Below are 19,518 nucleotides of genomic sequence, written 5' to 3'. Positions count from 1 at the left end.
TCCTACGAGGGGCAGAGGATGAGGCCGAGGCCGAGGAAGGGGCATGGCTCAGACCAGAGCAGCAGCACCAGCGGCGGAGCCTCAGGTAGAGTTTGACGATGAGGTTCCGGCCCAGACTGTTCCAGCAGAGCTAGCTCAAGCTCTGGAGGGGTTCATCGTTACTCTGGTACTTCAGGACGCTTTGGTCTGTCTAGTGGGCCTTATGGAGAGTGTTACTCAAGCCAGCATACTTCCTATAGCACCAGCCGTCTCTCGGGGTTTGGGAGGAGCACAGACTCCCGCTACTCGCACTCCGGAGGAGGTGGCTCCCCAGTTTCAGACTCTAGCAGCCTGGCCAGTTGGGGTAGTTCCACCGAGTGTGGTAGCTCAGACCGGTGATGGATCAGCTATGTCTTCTGCTGCTTTGTGGATATTGGACAGGTTCACCAAGCTTTTTACTACTACCTGTGGCGGTACATCTTCAGAGGATCCCCATAATTATTTTGACAGTTGTTATGAGGTTCTACGGAACATGGGGATAGTGGAAACCAATGGGGTCGACTTTGCTGCTTTTTATCTGTTAGGTTCCGCTAAGAAATGGTGGAGAGATTATTGTTTGGCCAAACCAGCTGGGTCACCAGCTCTTACTTGGGACCAGTTCTCTCAGCTATTTCTCGAAAAGTTCCTTCCCGTCACTCAGAGAGAGGAGTACCGCAGGCGGTTCGAGCATCTTCATCAGGGTTCTATGACTGTCACCCAATACGAGACTAGGTTTATTAATTTGGCTCGTCATGCTCTTCTTATACTCCCCACCGGAGAGAGAGAGAGAGAGAGAGAGAGAGAGAGAGAGAGAGAGAGAGAGAGAGAGAGAGAGAGAGAGAGAGATGGTGAGAAGGTTTATTGAGGGATTCGCTCAGCCTATCAGATTGCAAATGGCTAAGGAGTCCGGGAGCGAGATTTCTTTTCAGGATGCAGCCAATGTGGCCAGGCGAAATGAGATAGTTTTAGCTCAGGGGAGTGGTCAGGGGTCAGACAAGAGGCCTTGTCATTCTGGCAGGTTCAATGGTGTCTTGTCTGGAGGCAGGGATTCTTTTGGTAGAGGCCATCCTCCAGACTGTTTATTCAGCACTTCAAACTTCTCACGGTGCTCCAAGTGGTCGTGGCCATCATATGTAGTATTCTGATTAGCTATCCTACAGTGCTCCATCATCTCCTATCAGTGCACCTCCGCTATAGAGTTTTCAGGGTGGTTACTCTGGTTGTTAGAGTCAGTTTTAGGGCCAGCAGTCTCAGCAGCCGGAGTATTGTTATACTTGTGGCGATCTGAGGCACATTGCTAGATTTTGCCCTCGAGCCTCGAGCAGTTCTCAGCATCAGGGTTCTCGTGCCATGGTTCCAGCACTGAGTGTTCCACCTCTCGTTCAGGCAGCTAGAGGTAGGGGTCCAACAACTAGAGGTGGAGGTTGAGGTATTAGAGGTGGAGGTCAGGCCGCTAGAGGTGGAGGCCAGCCAGCAGGAGGCCGTCCTAGGGATGTAGTTCAGAGTGCTGGGGCCCAACCCCGATATTATGCTTTCCTAGCCAGACCTAAGGCTGAGTCCTCCGATGCAATTATCACAGGTACTATCTGGTTTGTAGTAGAGATGCTTCAGTCCTGTTTGATCCAGGGTCTACATACTCCTATGTGTCTTCTTATTTTGCTTCCTATTTGGTTGTGCCTCGTGATTCCTTAAGTGTTCCCGTGTATGTATCCATGCTAGTAAGGGATTCTATTGTTGTAGACTGTCTCTATTGTTCATGCATGACTGTTATTGGGGGTCTTGAGACTAGTGTAGACCTCCTACTTCTCGATATGGTTGACTTCGATGTTATTTTGGGGATGGATTGGATGTCACCTTATCATGATATATTGGGTTGTCATGCCAAGACCGTGACCTTAGCATTGTCGAGGTTGCCTCAATTAGAGTGGAGAGGGACTCCTAGTCATTCTACCAGCAGGGTTATTTCTTATATGAAGGCTCGGCGTATGGTCGAGAAGGGGTGTTTGGCTTATTTGGCTTATGTTCGTGATTCTAGTGCTGAGGTTCCTTCTATGGATTCTATGCCAGTTGTTCGTGAGTTTCCAAAGGTATTTCCTGCAGACCTGTCGGGGATGCCACCCGACAAGGATATTGACTTTTGCATTGATTTGGCTCTGGGCACTCAGCCAATTTCTATTCTGCCGTACCGCATGACCCCACCAGAGTTGAAAGAATTGAAGGAATAATTGCTAGACTTGATTGATAAGGGCTTTATTAGACCTAGTGTCTCGCCTAGGGTACGCCAGTGTTGTTTGTTAAGAAAAAAGATGGATCGATAAGGATGTGCATATATTATCGGTAGTTGAACAAAGTCACCATCAAGAACAAGTATCCATTACCGAGGATTGATGATGTATTTGATCAGCTTCAAGGTGCCAAAGTGTTTTCGAAGATTGATTTGAGATCTGGCTACCATCAGTTGAGGATTAGAACATCCGATGTCCCTAAGATAGCTTTTCGCACTCGGTACAGGCATTATGAGTTTCTAGTGATGTCATTTGGGTTGACAAATGCCCCAGCAACATTCATGGATTTGATGAACCGAGTGTTCAAGACCTATCTGGATTCCTTTGTGATTGTCTTCATTGATGATATCTTGATCTACTCCCCCAGCCGAGAGGAGCACGGGTAGCATCTTCGAGTCGTTCTTCAGACTTTGAGGGACAACCAGTTATATGCTAAGTTTTTGAAATGTGAATTTTGGTTGAGTTCAGTGGTGTTCTTGGGTCATGTTGTATCAGTAGAGGGTATTCAAGTGGATCCTAAGAAGATTGAGGTAATTAAAGACTGGCCTAGACCCATATCAACTACAGAGATCCAGAATTTCTTGGGCTTGGCGGGTTATTAACGTCGGTTTGTGGAGGGGTTCTCATCTATAGCAGCCCCGGTGACCAGGTTGACCCAGAAGGGTACCCTATTCAGGTGATCGAACGAGTGTGAGGTGAGCTTTCAGAAGTTTAAGACAACTTTGACTACGACGCCGGTGTTGGTATTGCCCACAGGTTCAGGGCCATATACAGTATATTGCGATGTATCCCGTAGTGGACTTGGTGCGGTGTTGATGTAGAATGGCAAAGTTATTGAATATGCTTCGCGGCAGTAGAAGATTCACGAGAAGAATTATCCAGTTCATGATTTAGAGCTAGTAGCCATTGTTCACGCGCTGAGGATTTAGAGGCATTATTTATATGGCGTGTCGTGTGAGGTATTCACGGATCACAAGAGTTTGCAATACTTGTTCAAGTAGAAGGAGCTAAATTTGAGGCATAGGAGGTGGTTGGAGCTATTGAAACACTATGATATCACCATCTTGTATTATCCTGGAAAGGCCAATGTGGTGGTCGATGCTTTGAGTAGGAAGTCAGCTAGTATGGGTAGCCTTGCATATATTCCAATCGGTGAGAGACCGCTTGCTTTGGATGTTTAGGCTTTGGCCAATCAATTCGTGAGGTTGGATGTTTCTGAGACCAGTCATGTTCTAGCTTGTACAGTCGCTCGGTCTTCATTGTTTGAGCGTATCAGGGATCGACAGTATGATGACCCTCATTTGCTTGTCCTTATAGACACAGTGAAGCACAGTAGTGTCAAGCAGGTTACAGTTGGAGATGATGGAGTTTTGAGGATGCAAGGTCGTATTTGTGTGCCTAATGTGGATGGACTTTGTGAGTTGATTCTAGAAGAGGCCCATAGTTCCCTGTATTCTATTCATCCGGGAGACGCTAAGATGTATCAGGATTTGCGGCAACATTATTGGCGGAGGAGGATGAATAAGGATATTGTTACATACGTAGCTCGGTGTTTGAATTGTCAGCAGGTAAAGTACGAGCATCAAAGGCCTGGTGGTTTGCTTCAGAAGATTGAAATTCTTGAGTGGAAGTGGGAGCGTATCACTATGGACTTCGTTGTTGGACTCCCATGGACTTAGAGGAAGTTCGATGCAGTGTGGCTTATTGTGGATAGGCTGACTAAGTCAGCGCATTTCATTCCTGTGGCAGTTTCCTATTCATCGGAGCGGTTGGCTGAGATCTACGTCCGAGAGATCGTTCATCTTCATGGTGTGCCCGTGTCTATCATTTCTGACCGAGATAAGCAGTTTACCTCGCATTTCTAGAGGACAGTACAACATGAGTTGGGTACGCGGGTCGAGTTGAGCATAGCATTTCATCCTCAAACGGACGGACAGTCCGAGCACACTATTCAAATTTTAGAGGATATGCTCCGCGTATGTGTTATTGACTTTGGAAGTTCTTGGGATTAGTTCTTGCTGTTAGCGGAGTTTTCCTACAACAACAGTTATCAGTCGAGCATCCATATGGTCCCTTAGGCACTATATGGTAGACGATGTCAATCGCCGATTGGGTGGTTTGAGCCGGGGGAGGCTCGGTTGATGGGTACATATTTAGTACAGGATTCTTTGGATAAGGTTAAGATTATTCAGGATAGGCTTAGTACATCTCAGTCCAGGCAATAGCGTTATGCCGACCGTAAAGTTCGTGATGTAGAATTCATGGTCGAGGAGCGAGTGTCGCTTCGGGTGTTACCCATGAAGGGCGTGATGAGATTTGGGAAGAAGGGAACGCTAAGCCCTAGGTTCATCGGGCCTTTTGAGATCCTTGATCGAGTGGGAGAGGTGGCTTACAGACTTGCGTTGCCGCCAGATTTATCAACTGTACATCCAATGTTTCATATGTCCATGCTTTGGAAGTATCTCGGCGATCCACCCCACGTGTTAGACTTCAGCACTGTCCAGTTGGACAAGGATTTGACCTACGAGGAGGAGCCGATACTATTCTTGATCGACAGGTTTGACAGTTAAGATCGAAGAGTTACCCTTCGGTTCGTGTGCAGTGGAGAGGTCACCTTGTTGAGGTAGCTACCTTGGAGTCCGAGTCCGATATGCGAAGCAGATATCCCCATCTTTTCACCGACTCAAGTACTTTTCTATGTCCGTTCGAGGACGAATGATTGTTTTAGAGGTGGAGAATATGATGACCCAAAGGGTCATCTTTCGTTTTAGAATTCGATTCCATATTCTGAGGCCTTAAAAACCTCATTTTCATTCTCCTCAATTTGCATGCGCAGTTCGCGTGTGTTTCCGGAAAGCATTTATGTGAAATTTAAGAAAAAATATTGAATTTTGCCTTTAAAATTAATTAAAATTGACTTCGGTCAATATTTTTGGCAAACGGACCGAACCCATAATTTGACGGTCCCGTAGGATCCGTAGTAAAATATGGGACTTGGGCGTGTGCCCAGAATCGAATTCTGAGGTCCCTAGCCCGAGAAATAAATTTTTGAAGAAAATTGTTTGGTGGAAAATATAAGAATTTTTAGAAATGGAATGGAGTGTGATCTCTTTGGTATCAGGCTCGTATTTTGTTTTTGGAGCCCGGTACAGATTTGATATAGAATTTAAGTCGTGTCTGTGAAATTTGGTGAGAAACGGGACTGATTTGACGTGATTCGGACGCCCGGTTGTGAAAATAAAAATTTCAATGTTCTTAAGGATTTCATAAGTTTTGGTGTTAAATTCGTTATTTAAGATGTTATTTTTGCGATTTGATCACACGAGCAAGTCCGTATTATATTTTTAGACTTGTGTGCATGTTTGGTTTGGAGCCCCGGGGGTTCTGGTGAGTTTTGGATAGGCCACAGAGTGAGTTTGGACTTAGAAAATCTGTTGTTGCATCTGGTATCTGTTGTAGGCCTCTGATCTCGCAAGGCTTCACATTTGCAAGATTCACAGGCTTGGCAAGTGCGAGGGTTATATCGTAATTGCGATGATGACCTGGGCTAGCATAGTTCGCATTTGCGAAGTCATCAGGGAGGGGAAACCATCGCAATTGCGACCAAAGGTTCGCAATTGAGATAGTAGTAAACATGCAGCAGGTTCGCATTTGCCAGCTTCGCAATTGCGAAGCTCTAGTCGCAAATGCGACATCTGCAACTGATCAAAATACAATTTAGACGGGATTTCAACTCATTCTATCAAATTTTCAAACCCTAAGTTCCCATAGGCGATTTTCCAAAGAAGAGTTCTTCCCCAACTCATAGGTAAATGATTTCTAACTCATTTCCTTCAATCTATTCCTTCTTTTTACAAGATTTCATCACAAAATCTAGGGATTTTCATGGGAAAATTGGGTGTTTTGGATAGAATTTAGGAATTTCAAAATTTGGGAATTTAGACCTCAAATTGAGGTCGGATTCCAAAACCAACTGTATATCCGGACTCGGGGGTGAATGGGTAATCAGATTTTGGTCCAAACTTCGAGTTTTGACCAAGTGGGCCCAAGGTCGATTTTTGATTTTTGGGAAAAATATTGAGAAACCTATAATTAAGCATTGGAATTGAGTTCTTTAGCATTTATTGATGTTATTAAGTTAATTATGACTAGATACAAGCGGATTGGAGGTGGAATCGAGAGGTAAAGCGGTAATTGAGGTTTGATTGTGGCTGTGGAATCGAGGTAAGTATTGTGGCTAACCTTAGCTTGAGGGATTAGGTGTTTTTGCCTTATTTTCTACTTATTTAGTTGTTAAGTACGACGTATAGGTGTGGTGACCAGTATTTATACGTTGTTGTAGGGTCATGGCATGTGAGTGAGTCTTATACTTTGACCGTTGTGTTCCTTTATACGTATTGTTCTTGCTGAAACTAGTTATTACTCATGTTAAACAAGTCTTACTATGTTTTTCTTGGTTTTGGATATTGGTTGAGTATTGACTCAAGTTGAGATTTTTGTTGTGAAATTAAAAGATGAAATGAAGTTATTTGATTGTGATGCCCTTGTCGGGTTGTTATTGTTTCTATTTATGCATATGGTGAGGAAGAGTGATAAAACACGAAGGGTGATACCGTGCACATTTACATTATTCATATGGTGAGGGAGAGTAATAAAGCACGAAGGGTGATGCCGTGCACATTTCTATTATTCATATGGTGAGAAAGAATGATAAAACACGAAGGGTGATGCCGTGCACATTTCTATTATTGATTGTATGGTGAGGATTGAGAGTAAAAGAACGAAGGGTGATACCGTGCACGTTTCTATTATTGATTGCATGGTGAGGATTGAGAGTAAAAGCACGAAAGGTGATGCCGTGCATTTTCTGTTTGTTGTGTTTATTTGTTATTATCGGTTCAAGTGTTCTAGCTGTTTAGGTTCATTTACTGTAGTGATTCTTTGTGTTGGAACCCCCATAGCATGTTACCCCTTCCCGTTCATTTCTGCTCAGTTTTTAATATTTGTTATTCTGTTAGTATATTGTTTAACTGCACATGCTTATATTGTTTGTCATGTCCTAGCCTCGGCACTACTTCGCCGAGGTTAGGCTCGGCACTTACCAGTACATGGGGTCGGTTGTACTGATACTGTACTCTGCACTTTCTGTCCAGATCCCGGTACTGGACCATACAGATCAGAGTTCGAGGTTGTTGCCTTCAGTCCATAGGAGACCCAAGGTAGATTTGCCGGCGTTCGCAGACCCTGGAGTCCCCTTCCCTCTATCTTAGTTCATGTTTTCTTTCATTCCGAGAAACAGATGTATTTTTTTTCTTTAAACCAGTATTTGTAAAAATTCTTAGACGTTTGTGAATTGTGACATCAGATCATTGGGGTAGCCTTGTTTTAGAGTTTTGAACTGTTATGAAACTTTCGCACTTTATATCTGCTTAGCTTTAGCTATTATTTATTACTATTTGGATTAATAACTAATGCGTTAGAAATGTATCTGTTGGCTTGCATAGCTTTCAAGAGTAGCCGCCATCACGATCCTGACAGCGGAAAATTCGGGTCGTGACAAAAAAAAACACAATTAATGATTAAGGTCCAGATTTTAAAAATAAACGCACTTAATATATGAGATCCGAATGATTAAGATTCAGACCTTCATTAAGCGCAAACAAATGAGGAGTCGATAAATAATTTTCTCCATAACCATATATCCATCACAAGCAACTAAATACATTATGTGATTTTTTCTCAACTGTCTAAATCTTGATGAATAAATTAAGTTATCCCTATAATATTAATCGCAAGCTAACTCGAATATCACGATTATGAAAAAGGAAAAGAGCTAAGTTTAGACATTCTTTTTCTTAAGAGTAAGTTGATGCTCGCAACCAACTGTAGCCATTACATTCCGACAGTGACCACAGTGTTGAAGATCTAGCAAATCTTTGTCCTATGACATTTCTTAGAAAGATAGGTCTCTCCCAAAATTATCGTCCTTCATTTCCTTGTAAAAGACAATGGTACAAGTTCGGACGTAGCTGATGCGAAAGAAAACGATACGCATGACAAAAAGAACGATGACCTCGGAGCTAATAAAGTGAATTGAGAATTATAAAATTTTAGATTCAAATCTCAGTAACAATAAAAATATTATGTAATTTATTGTCATTTAAGTTTTGATAGACAAATTATCTCATATTTATATTGGTGAAGAGATAACAAATACGTAAGTAAATACAAGCTAGCCCGAACATTACGTAGTATAATTTTAAAGGGGTGGGGAAAGGAGACCTAGATTTACTTTGATTATTACATGTACGTTTTACAAGCCTATAGAACAATCATCATACAGAAGAAACCTATGACGAGTGTGTGGTGTACTTTGTGAGAGAAACAGAAATTATAGCCAATAGAAACACGAAACGTAGTCTTAAAATTATAGAAATAGTGGATACTTTGGCTCATATTTCGACACGTAAGGGCATATAAATCTAGGGACTTTCAGAAAGTTGAAACAGTAATCTCTCCGAATTCCCACTGACTCAAAGATTGAGGGGCCAATGCTAAAGGAAAAGCGTCGGCTCTTATTCATCAACTTCCAAATTTAGTCAGCTTTGGGTAGATTATGGGATCCTGTACTTTTACCTATCTTCCGCGGATTTTGGTACTTGGTTGGATATGTTACGACATTTTTGTCCTTATAAATATATGACATTAAAAATAAAAGTTGAAGTTTAAAATAAGTTTACTTCTAAATATCAATTTTTCCCTCATATTTTTTAAATATATATATATATATATATATATATATATATATATATATAAAGAAAGTGTGACGACACATAAAATGAAACTAAGTGAGTACAAAATTCCCTTTTTCACACGAGAATGGGAAACTATTCTTTTTAGACTTTAACTTGATATTATATATAAAAATTGTTTATATTGCCAGTGCAATGTTATTTGTTATAATATGTTTTTTTTAAAAGTAACTTGTTCGATTATTACGGACATTTACTAATAAATATCTTTTGGGTGGCCAAAAAATTCTTTTATGCACATATAAATCAGTTTTAAGCTTTTTTTTTTTTCTTCTCTCTCACATGTTTCCAAGAGAGTGAACACATTTCCTCTACGTTACTACTTAAGGGTGTATTTATTCCAATTCGAAAAGGTCCTGAAAGGTCATTGGACACCGGAAAATTGAAGTGTGTAACTATAAGTTCATGGGATATTTATGCCTTTTCCTTTTTTCAATTGTTAGGCCGCCAATTCAATATTACAGCATTAATCTATGACTTTTGTTGACTTGTTTAGCGCTGATTAATTTGGAAAAGTTTAGTCTCAAGCGGATCCATGATTTAAAACTTATGGGTTCCTATAACGATCTTAAGTAAATATACAATAAGTAACTGAGTTCACAATCAAATATTTGTGAATATTTAATGAGTTTTCTTAATACATATACAAGATATATGCAAAAGCTACTGGGTTCACGGGAACCCACCTTCAATAGGCTGGATCCGCCCCTGGTTTCATGGTTAACTGTTTCATTTTGGAAACTAATGATCCGTCATAGTTTGAAACTGTGGCTGCAAATTTTTTATTTCATTTTCATGTGATCAGAACATCACGGGTTCAAGCCGCGGAAACAATCTTTTGCAGAAATGAAGGGTAAGGCTGCGTACAATAGACCCTTGTGGTCTGACCCTTCCCGGAACCCCACACATAGCAGGAACTTAGGGCTGCCCTTTTTTCATGTTTCTGTTTGGGAGTTGATTCCATTTTAGCTTTGCGAACAGAAACATTGGCGAAAATAGAATAACACGAGCAAGCCAAGCAGTAGCCTTTCTCCTCTTTCACTACTTAATACCAACTCCGGTCATACTCTTGATCATCATGAGTATAACAGTTTAACCTGACGGATCCATAATTTTGATTTTAAGAGTTCTGAATTTTATAAAAGTAACTTACTAAGTCCTGAATAAGTTATTTATACATATATATTTAGCGAATTTCTCAATAAAAATATAAAATTTTGGACAAACTATCAAATTCTATTGAACCAGTAGATAGAACCCTAGTTGTGCCTTCGAACTTGTATTATTTTAAAACGTGTCAGTATGTTGTTAGGTTTGCTTCCTTCAATTTCTAATAAGTTTTTCATGTTTTGCTAATATGGATTTGCCTAGGACGTTGCTTCCACCACCTCAGGACTCAGCATTTTCGCTCCTTTTTCCATATCCCATATATATATATATATATATATATATATATATATATATATATATATATATATATATATATATATATGATAGCTTTCTCCCTCGATATTGTTTATTTTGGATCTAGGCATGCACAATTTTAAAACAAGTCACTAGGTTCTTAGACTTGTTTTCTTAAATTTCTAACATCTTTTATATGATCTTGCCCTTGTGAAATTTGCCTAGAATGTTATAAAGAGTATTTATCTAAATTATCTTTTATCTCTCCTTAAACATCTCACTTGATTAATAAGCCGGAATAGGAAAGGAAAATCTGAAGAAAGAAAAAAAGTACTACGAATAAATAACTTCTTATTTTTTTAAATGGTCAAAAATCTTGAGACAAATTCAGGTTACTACGATGTGAATATTTGGGAAAATCCTTGGTAAACTGGTAACAATTGCCATCTGAAAGGGTAACTGCATGTGAAAATCCTTGGTAATTATATGCCGTTACTCTTAAGGACAATTCAAAAGCAGACCAAAGACTTTTACAGCTAACTGACATGTACAATATTATAGCATGTGCAAAACTAAGTTCACATTTTGCTCTCTTTCTCATTTCAGGAGAAAGACTTTCTGATAATTTGAAGTAAAGGCTCATAGATCAATGTAGGTGGGGAAAACGGACAAATTCCTTGTTAGCTTTTACAGAATGTGGGGAAAAAAAGACGTAGATGGTAAAGTTAGATGGACCACTTGATTTTTACCGGTCCCTGTTTAGGATGGATACCACTGCCCTGCCACTTGATTTTAGAACCCCGTCCCCCTAAATGAGATTTTTCGTACTTGCTTTTACTGATTTATAATTTGCGGGATGGTTGGATCGTGATTTGGGAAAGTTTGGGTTGAAATAAGAATACTTAGTTCCTTAAGATTGGCTTAAAAAGCCAAGTTTGACTTCGGTCAACATTTTGAGTAAACGACCTCGGAATCGGGATTTGACGGTTCCAATAGGTTCGTATGATGATTTCGGACTTGGGCGTATGTTCGGATCGGGTTTTGGGTGACCCAGGAGCGTTTCGGTGCCTAATAGTGAAAGTTGGTTCTTGAAGGTTTTTGAAGTTCTTTAAATTTGGTTTGGAGTAGGTTTTGGTGATATCGAGGTCCAAATGAAATTTCGAGATGGGGAATAGTTCCGTAATATCATTTAAAACTTGCGCGAAAAATTTGGTGGCAATCTGAGTAGTCTAAGTATGATTCGACGCGTTCGGAGTGATTTAGAAACTTGAAGTTCAAAGTTTGATTCAATTTGGTTTTGGAGTGTGATTCTTGGTTTAACTGTTGTTTTACGCATTTTGAGAGTTCGAACAAGTCCGTATTATGTTTATAGACTTGTTGGAGTAGTTGGACGGGGTCCCGGGGGGCGTTTCAGACCGCCCGGAGTTGAGTTGAAACACAGCAGATTTCTACTTCTGGTTTCCTTCTTCGCGAACGCGGTCAGACGCCCACGTTCGCGATGAAGGATTTGGGGTACTGTGGGATGGGGAGATTTTTCCCTTCGCGTTCGCGTGCGCAGGATCGCGTTCGCGGAGGTCTGAGTCCTCTAGCCTTCACGTTCGCGTGACCTGGCCAGCGTTCATGTCGGGTGGCCGATGTTCATTCTTCGCGTTCGCGATGGGTAAATTTCCTGGGCCTGGGCCGTTTGCCTTCGTGATCGCGAGGCCTCTTCCGCGATTGCGAAGAAGGCAGACCTAGGCAGAAACTTTTTAAAAAACAGGACGTAGGCTATTTTAGTTCATTTCTTCCATTATTGGGTGATTCTTGGAGCTCTTAGATAGGGGATTTCACTTAGCACTTTGAGGTAGGTAATTTCTACACAATGTGAGTTAAGTACATAGTTTATGGGTAGATTATAACATGTAAATTAGTAAAAATCATGAGTTTGGGTAAAAACCTAATTTTTAAATAAAAATGCGATTTAACCACGGAATTTGTCATGGAATTTAGTAAAAATCATATATTTATGTTCCTAAAGTTATGGGTAACGACTTTCTTTAAAAAATTTCGGAATCGAGCATGTGGGTCTGGAGGTGAATTTTAGGAATCTTGTAATTTGGGTTGGATAATCACTTTAATAGTGAAAATATGAACTTATGAGAATAAATTGATTAGTTTATGTAATGTTTGATTAGTTTCGAGTCGTTTGGCATCGAATTAGGAGGTTTGAGCGCATTCTTGAATTGGGAAGTAGGCTTTGAGACGAGGTAAGTCTCATTTCTAACCTTGTAAGAGGGAATTAACCCCATAGGTGAATTAAATGAATGTTTGTACCTATTTGTGGGGGCTACGTACGTACGAGGTGACGGAGTCCGTACATAGCTACTATTATGCTATTGCCCGAGTAGTTTAGGACCCATATCATGCCATATTTGAAAATGTTTGCGTCCTTACTTGCTAATATAATCACTTAAGTCATGTTATAAATTGATAAAAGAATTACAGAAGGTTATATCCACTTACTTGAAGATTTGTATGAGATACTTGATTATAAATGAGAAATTTGTATTTTCTTAAAAATAATTATTATTTGTGGATCAGGCCGAGCGTCTCGGTAGTAAATAGATGCATTTATGGTTCGCGCCGTTCGACCCCCCAGCAGTGCATATTTTAATATATTGGACTGGGCCGTACGACCTCGACATAATTTGCGCATGATAATTCTTTGGTGTCCTCCATGATTGATATTGCTTAAATATCTTCAAATGTAATTGTTAGATGATAATACCGAATATTGCTTAAATATCTTAAAACTATTTGTTATAATTTGGTTTGTACACGAGTTTGGGTCCAAGGGATTCCAAGGTTTTACTTCGTATCTTACTTTATATACACAAGGTTTTATAGAAAAATATTAAATGGACAAAGTTGGTTAGAGAGAATTAACATAGCCGACCCCAACTTATTTGGATTAGAATATAGTACTAATATTTGTTGATGTAATTATTTGAATTTTTTTGTGAAACGATGTCGGATGACACTACCACCCAAGGGCGAAGGTACATGACCCTAAGGCTGGTCAACTGACCACCCTTTATCGAAAAATTATACTGCATATATGAGTAAAATATTTGATTTTAATGGTATATAACACATATTGAACACCCTTTATTAGAATTTTTTTTTACTTATTTTAAGTTTGAACACCCTAAATGAAATTTCTGGCTACGACACTGCTACCACCAAGCGAGGGGACCGGTGAGACAATCAGTCCCACAACAATGATTAGAGGGTCCTATTTGCATGCCCAATTAACAACAAATTTCTCTTGATAAATTGTGTGCTGATCTTGTTTCTCTCGACCTAAACTGAAGTGACGCTGAAAATCAAAAATCTCAGGGGACATCCAAAGCAGAATGCTTAACTAGAATAAGTATATCAATGAAAGGAAGTGACTAATGACAGTCACAATTCAAGTCATATATTCCAATTGGTTTTAGATGCATTGCTCCTAACACAAGAAAAACCAAAGTTGAGAAAGAAGATGCAGTGTAACAATGGATTCATGGTATATATTTGATACAAATGTCATAATCCTATCAATTAGTACAAATCTTAACTTTGTGAAAAAGAATGTGATTTCGAAAGGAAGATGATGGGAATGCCTAGTGCAACGAACTTAATCTTTAAATAATTCCTCACTTCTTACTAAGATTTTTGTTCAGGAGAGGTTAACCCATTATATATATGCTGAAACCATGTCTAATTTTGAACAAGGAACAAAATCAACAATATGCTTGAAAGTAGAAAATTAGGCATAAATGCTGAAATACTTACAAGATTTTGATAGTTTGGCAAATGGTTAAGTGAAATCACCAGTTAGGCATTTCCCCTTTCTCATTAACCAATTCCATTAAGAGCTTTCCTTTATTGTCATAAAGAAACCTCAAAGTATAAAATATTCATTTTGATACTCTATTTGGTCTGATAAAATTTGCGAAGGTCAGCAGATTGTATTGATTGTTTGCAATTTTCTGTCTTCCTCGAAGACGTAAACATATGCTTATCTGAGTAAAAGTTAGACACCCCTTCGTCGGAAGATAGACATATATAACCACCTAGCTTCAATCGACATTCCTTCGTCAAAAAATTATGGGTAAAAAATATTTTGTCATGTATATATACTATGAGTTGAATCCCATTGTCTTCTTCAAATATTTATTTCTTTAATTTTAATACCTCTGCTACATATGGAGGCCAAGTTGGTCCAACCGTCCAAGTAAATGGAGTGTAACTTTTATATATGGATAGTGTGAAGAAATTTTGCTCTATCAATGTAATTTTGTCTGCTGTAACTAATCATTCACCATGTTTTTATGCTATATAAAGTTACATGTAACTAACTTTCAAATAACATGATTTTATAAAGGCCCATTCACATTCCCATGCATGTTATCATGACGAATGGAATTTGAGTACTTAGTATCATGTGATATTGTTATCGTCCTAAAAGTCATGTGTCGAGCTGTACTTGCAGCTAAAGTTCAACTTTTATACATTTATAGTAATTTTTATACTATCAAGTTGCTTAACTGAAAATTACAAGGACCACTTATCAACAGTATAAATGGCAGGGACATGCACCTTGATCGAACTTTTTCACTAATAAGAAAAATGAAAATATTGAGGATATATATAGAAAATGATACCACTTCTTGTTATAGTGATTTATTCATTTGCACATTTTTTCAAATTGTGACACGGCGTCTAATGACTTGGAATATGAGATAGGTTACCTACTCTAATGTAATATTCTTTGCACGATCACTATATAAAAAGTTAAATCTTACTAATACCTAAACAGCTTGGACATTCGGGCCAAAGTTAATGCATATTAAGTTGCGCAACCACAAACGGATCGGACAATATACTAGTATCAAATAACCTTGATTGGCGTTCGAGATGGTCCAAATTAAACTGCCATACGGACAACCATAAGAAAATCACGACAGGAAAACAAAATAAAAAGCTTAAATAGACTAGTAGCAACAATAATGGGGAAGACAAAGCTTATTAGTAGGATTTAGGAAATGGCAACCCAAAATGGCTCCCAGCTTGGAATCCCTTTGATCCTACTCCCACTTTCCTTGCATTTTCTTGGTCTTACGTACTCTCCTACCCCTTTTTCACTTCCTACATTTTCATGTTCATTGACTTGCGCTTCAGTTTGAGTTTCAGCTTGCTCATAACTATCAGGAATATGAGTGTTAATACCATCATTCAACAAAGAAAGTCTAAGTCTGCCATCAGCACGTTCTGTTTGGAAGCAAGATTTGCATGTTGTGGCTTTCAAAATTAAGCGACCGCCTTCGCGTTGAGACCTGACTTGAACAACATTTAGTGAAGTTAGAGGAGGAGGAAAACTAGATATCCGGTAATGTTTTTTAATAATTTCTCGACGTTTTGATCGTCCAACATCATGAGAGTTCTCTCTTTCTGACAGGAAACAAGAGTTTTCCTCGATACTTTCGCTAATGTCACTACCCGTTTCGCTTCCTAAGTTCTCTGTGCACATCTCCAAGCTTTTGGGGCTAAGGGTACTGGAAGAAGAGCGTTTCATTAAAGGGTGAATATAGACTTCATTTTCTGCATTATCTTTTTTTGCACTATCCAAAGCCTCTAAGAAACTCCATCCACCCTTGTTATCATTGCCATGCTGGTTTTGCAAGTCATTGGAACGAACACAAATCTCTTCATTCGGTTCTACTCCTCTTTTTGCTTCTGCTTCTTGGGAAAACATATTAAACTTAGACTGGGAAAAGATTAACGTTGGAGGAGAAAGTTTGTTTATTAGGACATGCTTTTCAGGTAGTTGTGCTTCCATGCAAGATTGCATCCCTTGACATAGAATGGAAGCTGAGGCCATGTTGTTTTCAACAATTACTATAACAGAAGAAGAAAACAGAGGAAGAACAGGGGATTCGCTCGTGTGAATTTTTCTGGGTTTTTATGAATCCGTACGTTTAGAATGACGATAAAGATTTTACGAAGTATTAAATGTTAAACGACCTTGGCTGACTGAACAATAATAGGGAAAAAATAAAAGGATTTGCTCAACTAAGTTTTAAGTGTGGAGGTAAAGACTAGGTAATAAAGGAAGAGGCACTGAATGAAAGAGAAGTGAATGAGCAAGTTTGAATTTATAGGAACAAAAAAGTAACCAGCTTGAGAATTGGTCAGCTACAGTCAAGTGGTTTAAAACTCATGTTCTAACTAATTCGGGCAAAGGCGGAGCCAGAATTTTAATGTTACAGGTTTTGATCTTGTCACCGAATCCTAGCTCGTTTTAATTATTGGGTTCGCAATTAAATATTTTTACATATTTAATGATTTTTTCAATACAAATATAAAGTTTAAACAAAAATTACTGGGTTCGATCGAACCCGTAGTTGTAGCACTACCTCTCCCATATGTGGCAGTGTTTGACTGATCACGAGTTTAAGAAAGAAACAAAAATTTTATGTTGTTATAAAAGCATGGCATTAAAAATGAAATAGAAATTGAATGGTAAATGGTTTCTAAGCATGGGAACGTGGATTCTATTTGAAACAGAATTATAAGAAAATAAAATCATATAGAATGAAACTGAGAGAGTGATTACGTTGTTGTGCTATATTTAATACTTTCATGATCACAATTTTCCAATTGGATTGTTATACTCTTTACTACTTCATCAAACAACAACGTATCTAGTATAATCCAACAAGTGAAGTTTGGAGACAATAGTGTTTACGCAAACCTTACTCTTATTTTGTACAGATAAAAAAATTATTTCTGATAGACACTTTTTACTATGAGAAGGCAACAAAACAAAAAAACTTGGCCAGAGTTGCGAGGAAGGGATACCTCAACTTAGTGAATATATGACATATATTTTTGTATATACTTTTCACTAAATCATACTACTATAGTACACATCCTCAACTTAATTTGTCTACTTAACAATGATAAATTGGTACCATTCCATGTAAACATGAATGATTAATTTTTTAGCAAAATAGGGTGATCTAATTGCAAAGAGGAGAAACAGAACTTTTGAGGCCACTAGAATTATTTAGTTAGCTTTTACTCTTGCTACAAAATATACGGACGAAAGGAACAAGAAAAAGTCGAAGAAAGTGGAATGCTAGAATAATTTGAAATTGGACGAAGCTCATTGGTCATTGTTTCTCTTGGTTTTTAGTCCTCTCTTTTTTTCCTTTTTCTCTTTTTGTTAGTTTGGGTAGAAGACATAGATATTGGCTATTAAGCCTCTATTCAATAGATAAAATCTGATTGGCCATTTTAAGAATTACTCCGAAAGAGGATGAATTTTCTTTATTCTGCCACTACATGAGGAGAATGCAAACCAAGATTCTTTACTTCCTAAACATTGCGTCTATTAATAATTCATCAACTTTACATGTTCGAAGTTTTTCATTCTGTTGTAAAAAATTTAAAACTTTTCATAGATAATTTTGGACAATTAAATTTAACTAGCACAAATTTTTTCTTCCAATGAGTAGAAACAAATTCAAGAATCATGAACCAGTTTCTCGGGCATTTGCATCTATACCCGCTTTTTGTGTCACGTTTTAACTTATGTCCGCTTTGTAAAAAAAATTGCAAACGTACCCATTTTTTCACATAACTTCAACATACAGGGCTGAAGTAGCAAAGACAATCACGCAAAACTTCGGCATTCTAGTAGCCGGGCCTGAAGTTCAGCTCTAGAGCTGAAGTTTTTGTTTTGTAACATAGAGCTGAAGTTTTTGTTTTTGTAACTGGCGAAGTTTTTGTTTTGTAACTGGCAAACTTATGCTCTAGAGATGAAGTTTTTGTTTTTGTCACTGGCGAACTTCTGCTCTAGAGCTGAAGTTTTTGTTTTGTAACTGTCGAACTTCAGCTCTAGAGCTGAAATTATTTAGTTCTCTTTTCTTTCTAGTGTTTGTGTGTTTGTTTTTCTTCTTCTTAATGTGTGTATTCTGAGAGACAAACAACTATTCTTTCAAAGAATTCTCTTCGACAGATCGACATTTGGAAACATATGTCTGCTATATCCTTTGGCACAAGCAAATTGTTATACATGGATTGCTTTTCAGAATTTATTTTTATATAAAAATACTATTAAAGTCCCAACCTTCAATGACACATGCCTTTCTGCGATGCAAAAGTTCACACTGCTATTGATTCTCGACATGAACAAGCAAGCGAATGTTACCACCACACATTCTAGTGCAGCACCAACAACAGCAAAAGAAAGAAGAAGAAGAAAAAAAAATGAAGGAGGAGGAGGAGAAAGGGGGCTGAAGTTATTTAAAAGGTGGGTACAATTTAAAAGTTTTTAAAAAATGGGTATAGGTTAAATGGTTTGGTCGCCCCGTATAATTTTTACCAGTTTCTCGAAGTAAGCGGTGGAAATGACATCAGATAGCCAGTTTAAAGAGTTGTTATTTAGAAATTAGCCAGTGCGTCCTGAATTTCAGTTTTTCAGAGTAAAAATATCCTGAATTGTCTTGAAGTTAAAAATTTAGGACAAAATAAGTGTTGGCTAATCGCTAAATAGCATTCCTGAGAAAAACCATTTGTGCACTTGTATAGTCTGTTTCCAATACTCGTGCACCACGCCCATTATGATATTTGTTTACCTCGAAAATACGAGTAACAATTAAATTTGATTAGTGGTTTTAAAGATATGTGATTTAGTCCAATACCAATTAATAATCAAGAAATACGAAGTAGAAATGAAAGGTAGAAATGAATCAAACCAATGTTACTTAGTAACCGTGACCTCGGGGTAGATTAGGGCAGTAAGAACAATTAAGTAATAAAAATAAAGCAAGAACAATGGAGCTAAAGGGCAATGCTGATGATCAGTAGGCAAAAAAGCAAAGCGTATATTCTTTTCTCAGTGATTCTAAGATGTCTTACAAATGATTGGGGTCCCCTTTATATAATAGGGGAGCCCTAAATAAGGAATA

The 19,518-nt window shown here is 38.5% G+C and overlaps 1 protein-coding gene across 1 annotated transcript; it reads right to left on the bottom strand.

Annotated features, from left to right (window-relative positions):
- Positions 1–15,292: 15,292 nt before the first annotated feature.
- Positions 15,293–16,759, bottom strand: LOC107776873 (protein FANTASTIC FOUR 2-like). Its single transcript, XM_016596816.2, has one exon. The coding sequence runs from the start codon at positions 16,422–16,424 to the stop codon at positions 15,582–15,584; it is 843 nt and encodes a 280-aa protein (XP_016452302.1). The 5' UTR covers positions 16,425–16,759; the 3' UTR covers positions 15,293–15,581.
- Between the last annotated feature and the right edge of the window lie 2,759 nt (positions 16,760–19,518).

This window comes from Nicotiana tabacum, chromosome 8 (assembly GCF_000715075.1).
Source record: "Nicotiana tabacum cultivar K326 chromosome 8, ASM71507v2, whole genome shotgun sequence".
NCBI lineage: Eukaryota > Viridiplantae > Streptophyta > Magnoliopsida > Solanales > Solanaceae > Nicotiana > Nicotiana tabacum.
This window is presented reverse-complemented; position numbering and strand designations above follow the sequence as displayed.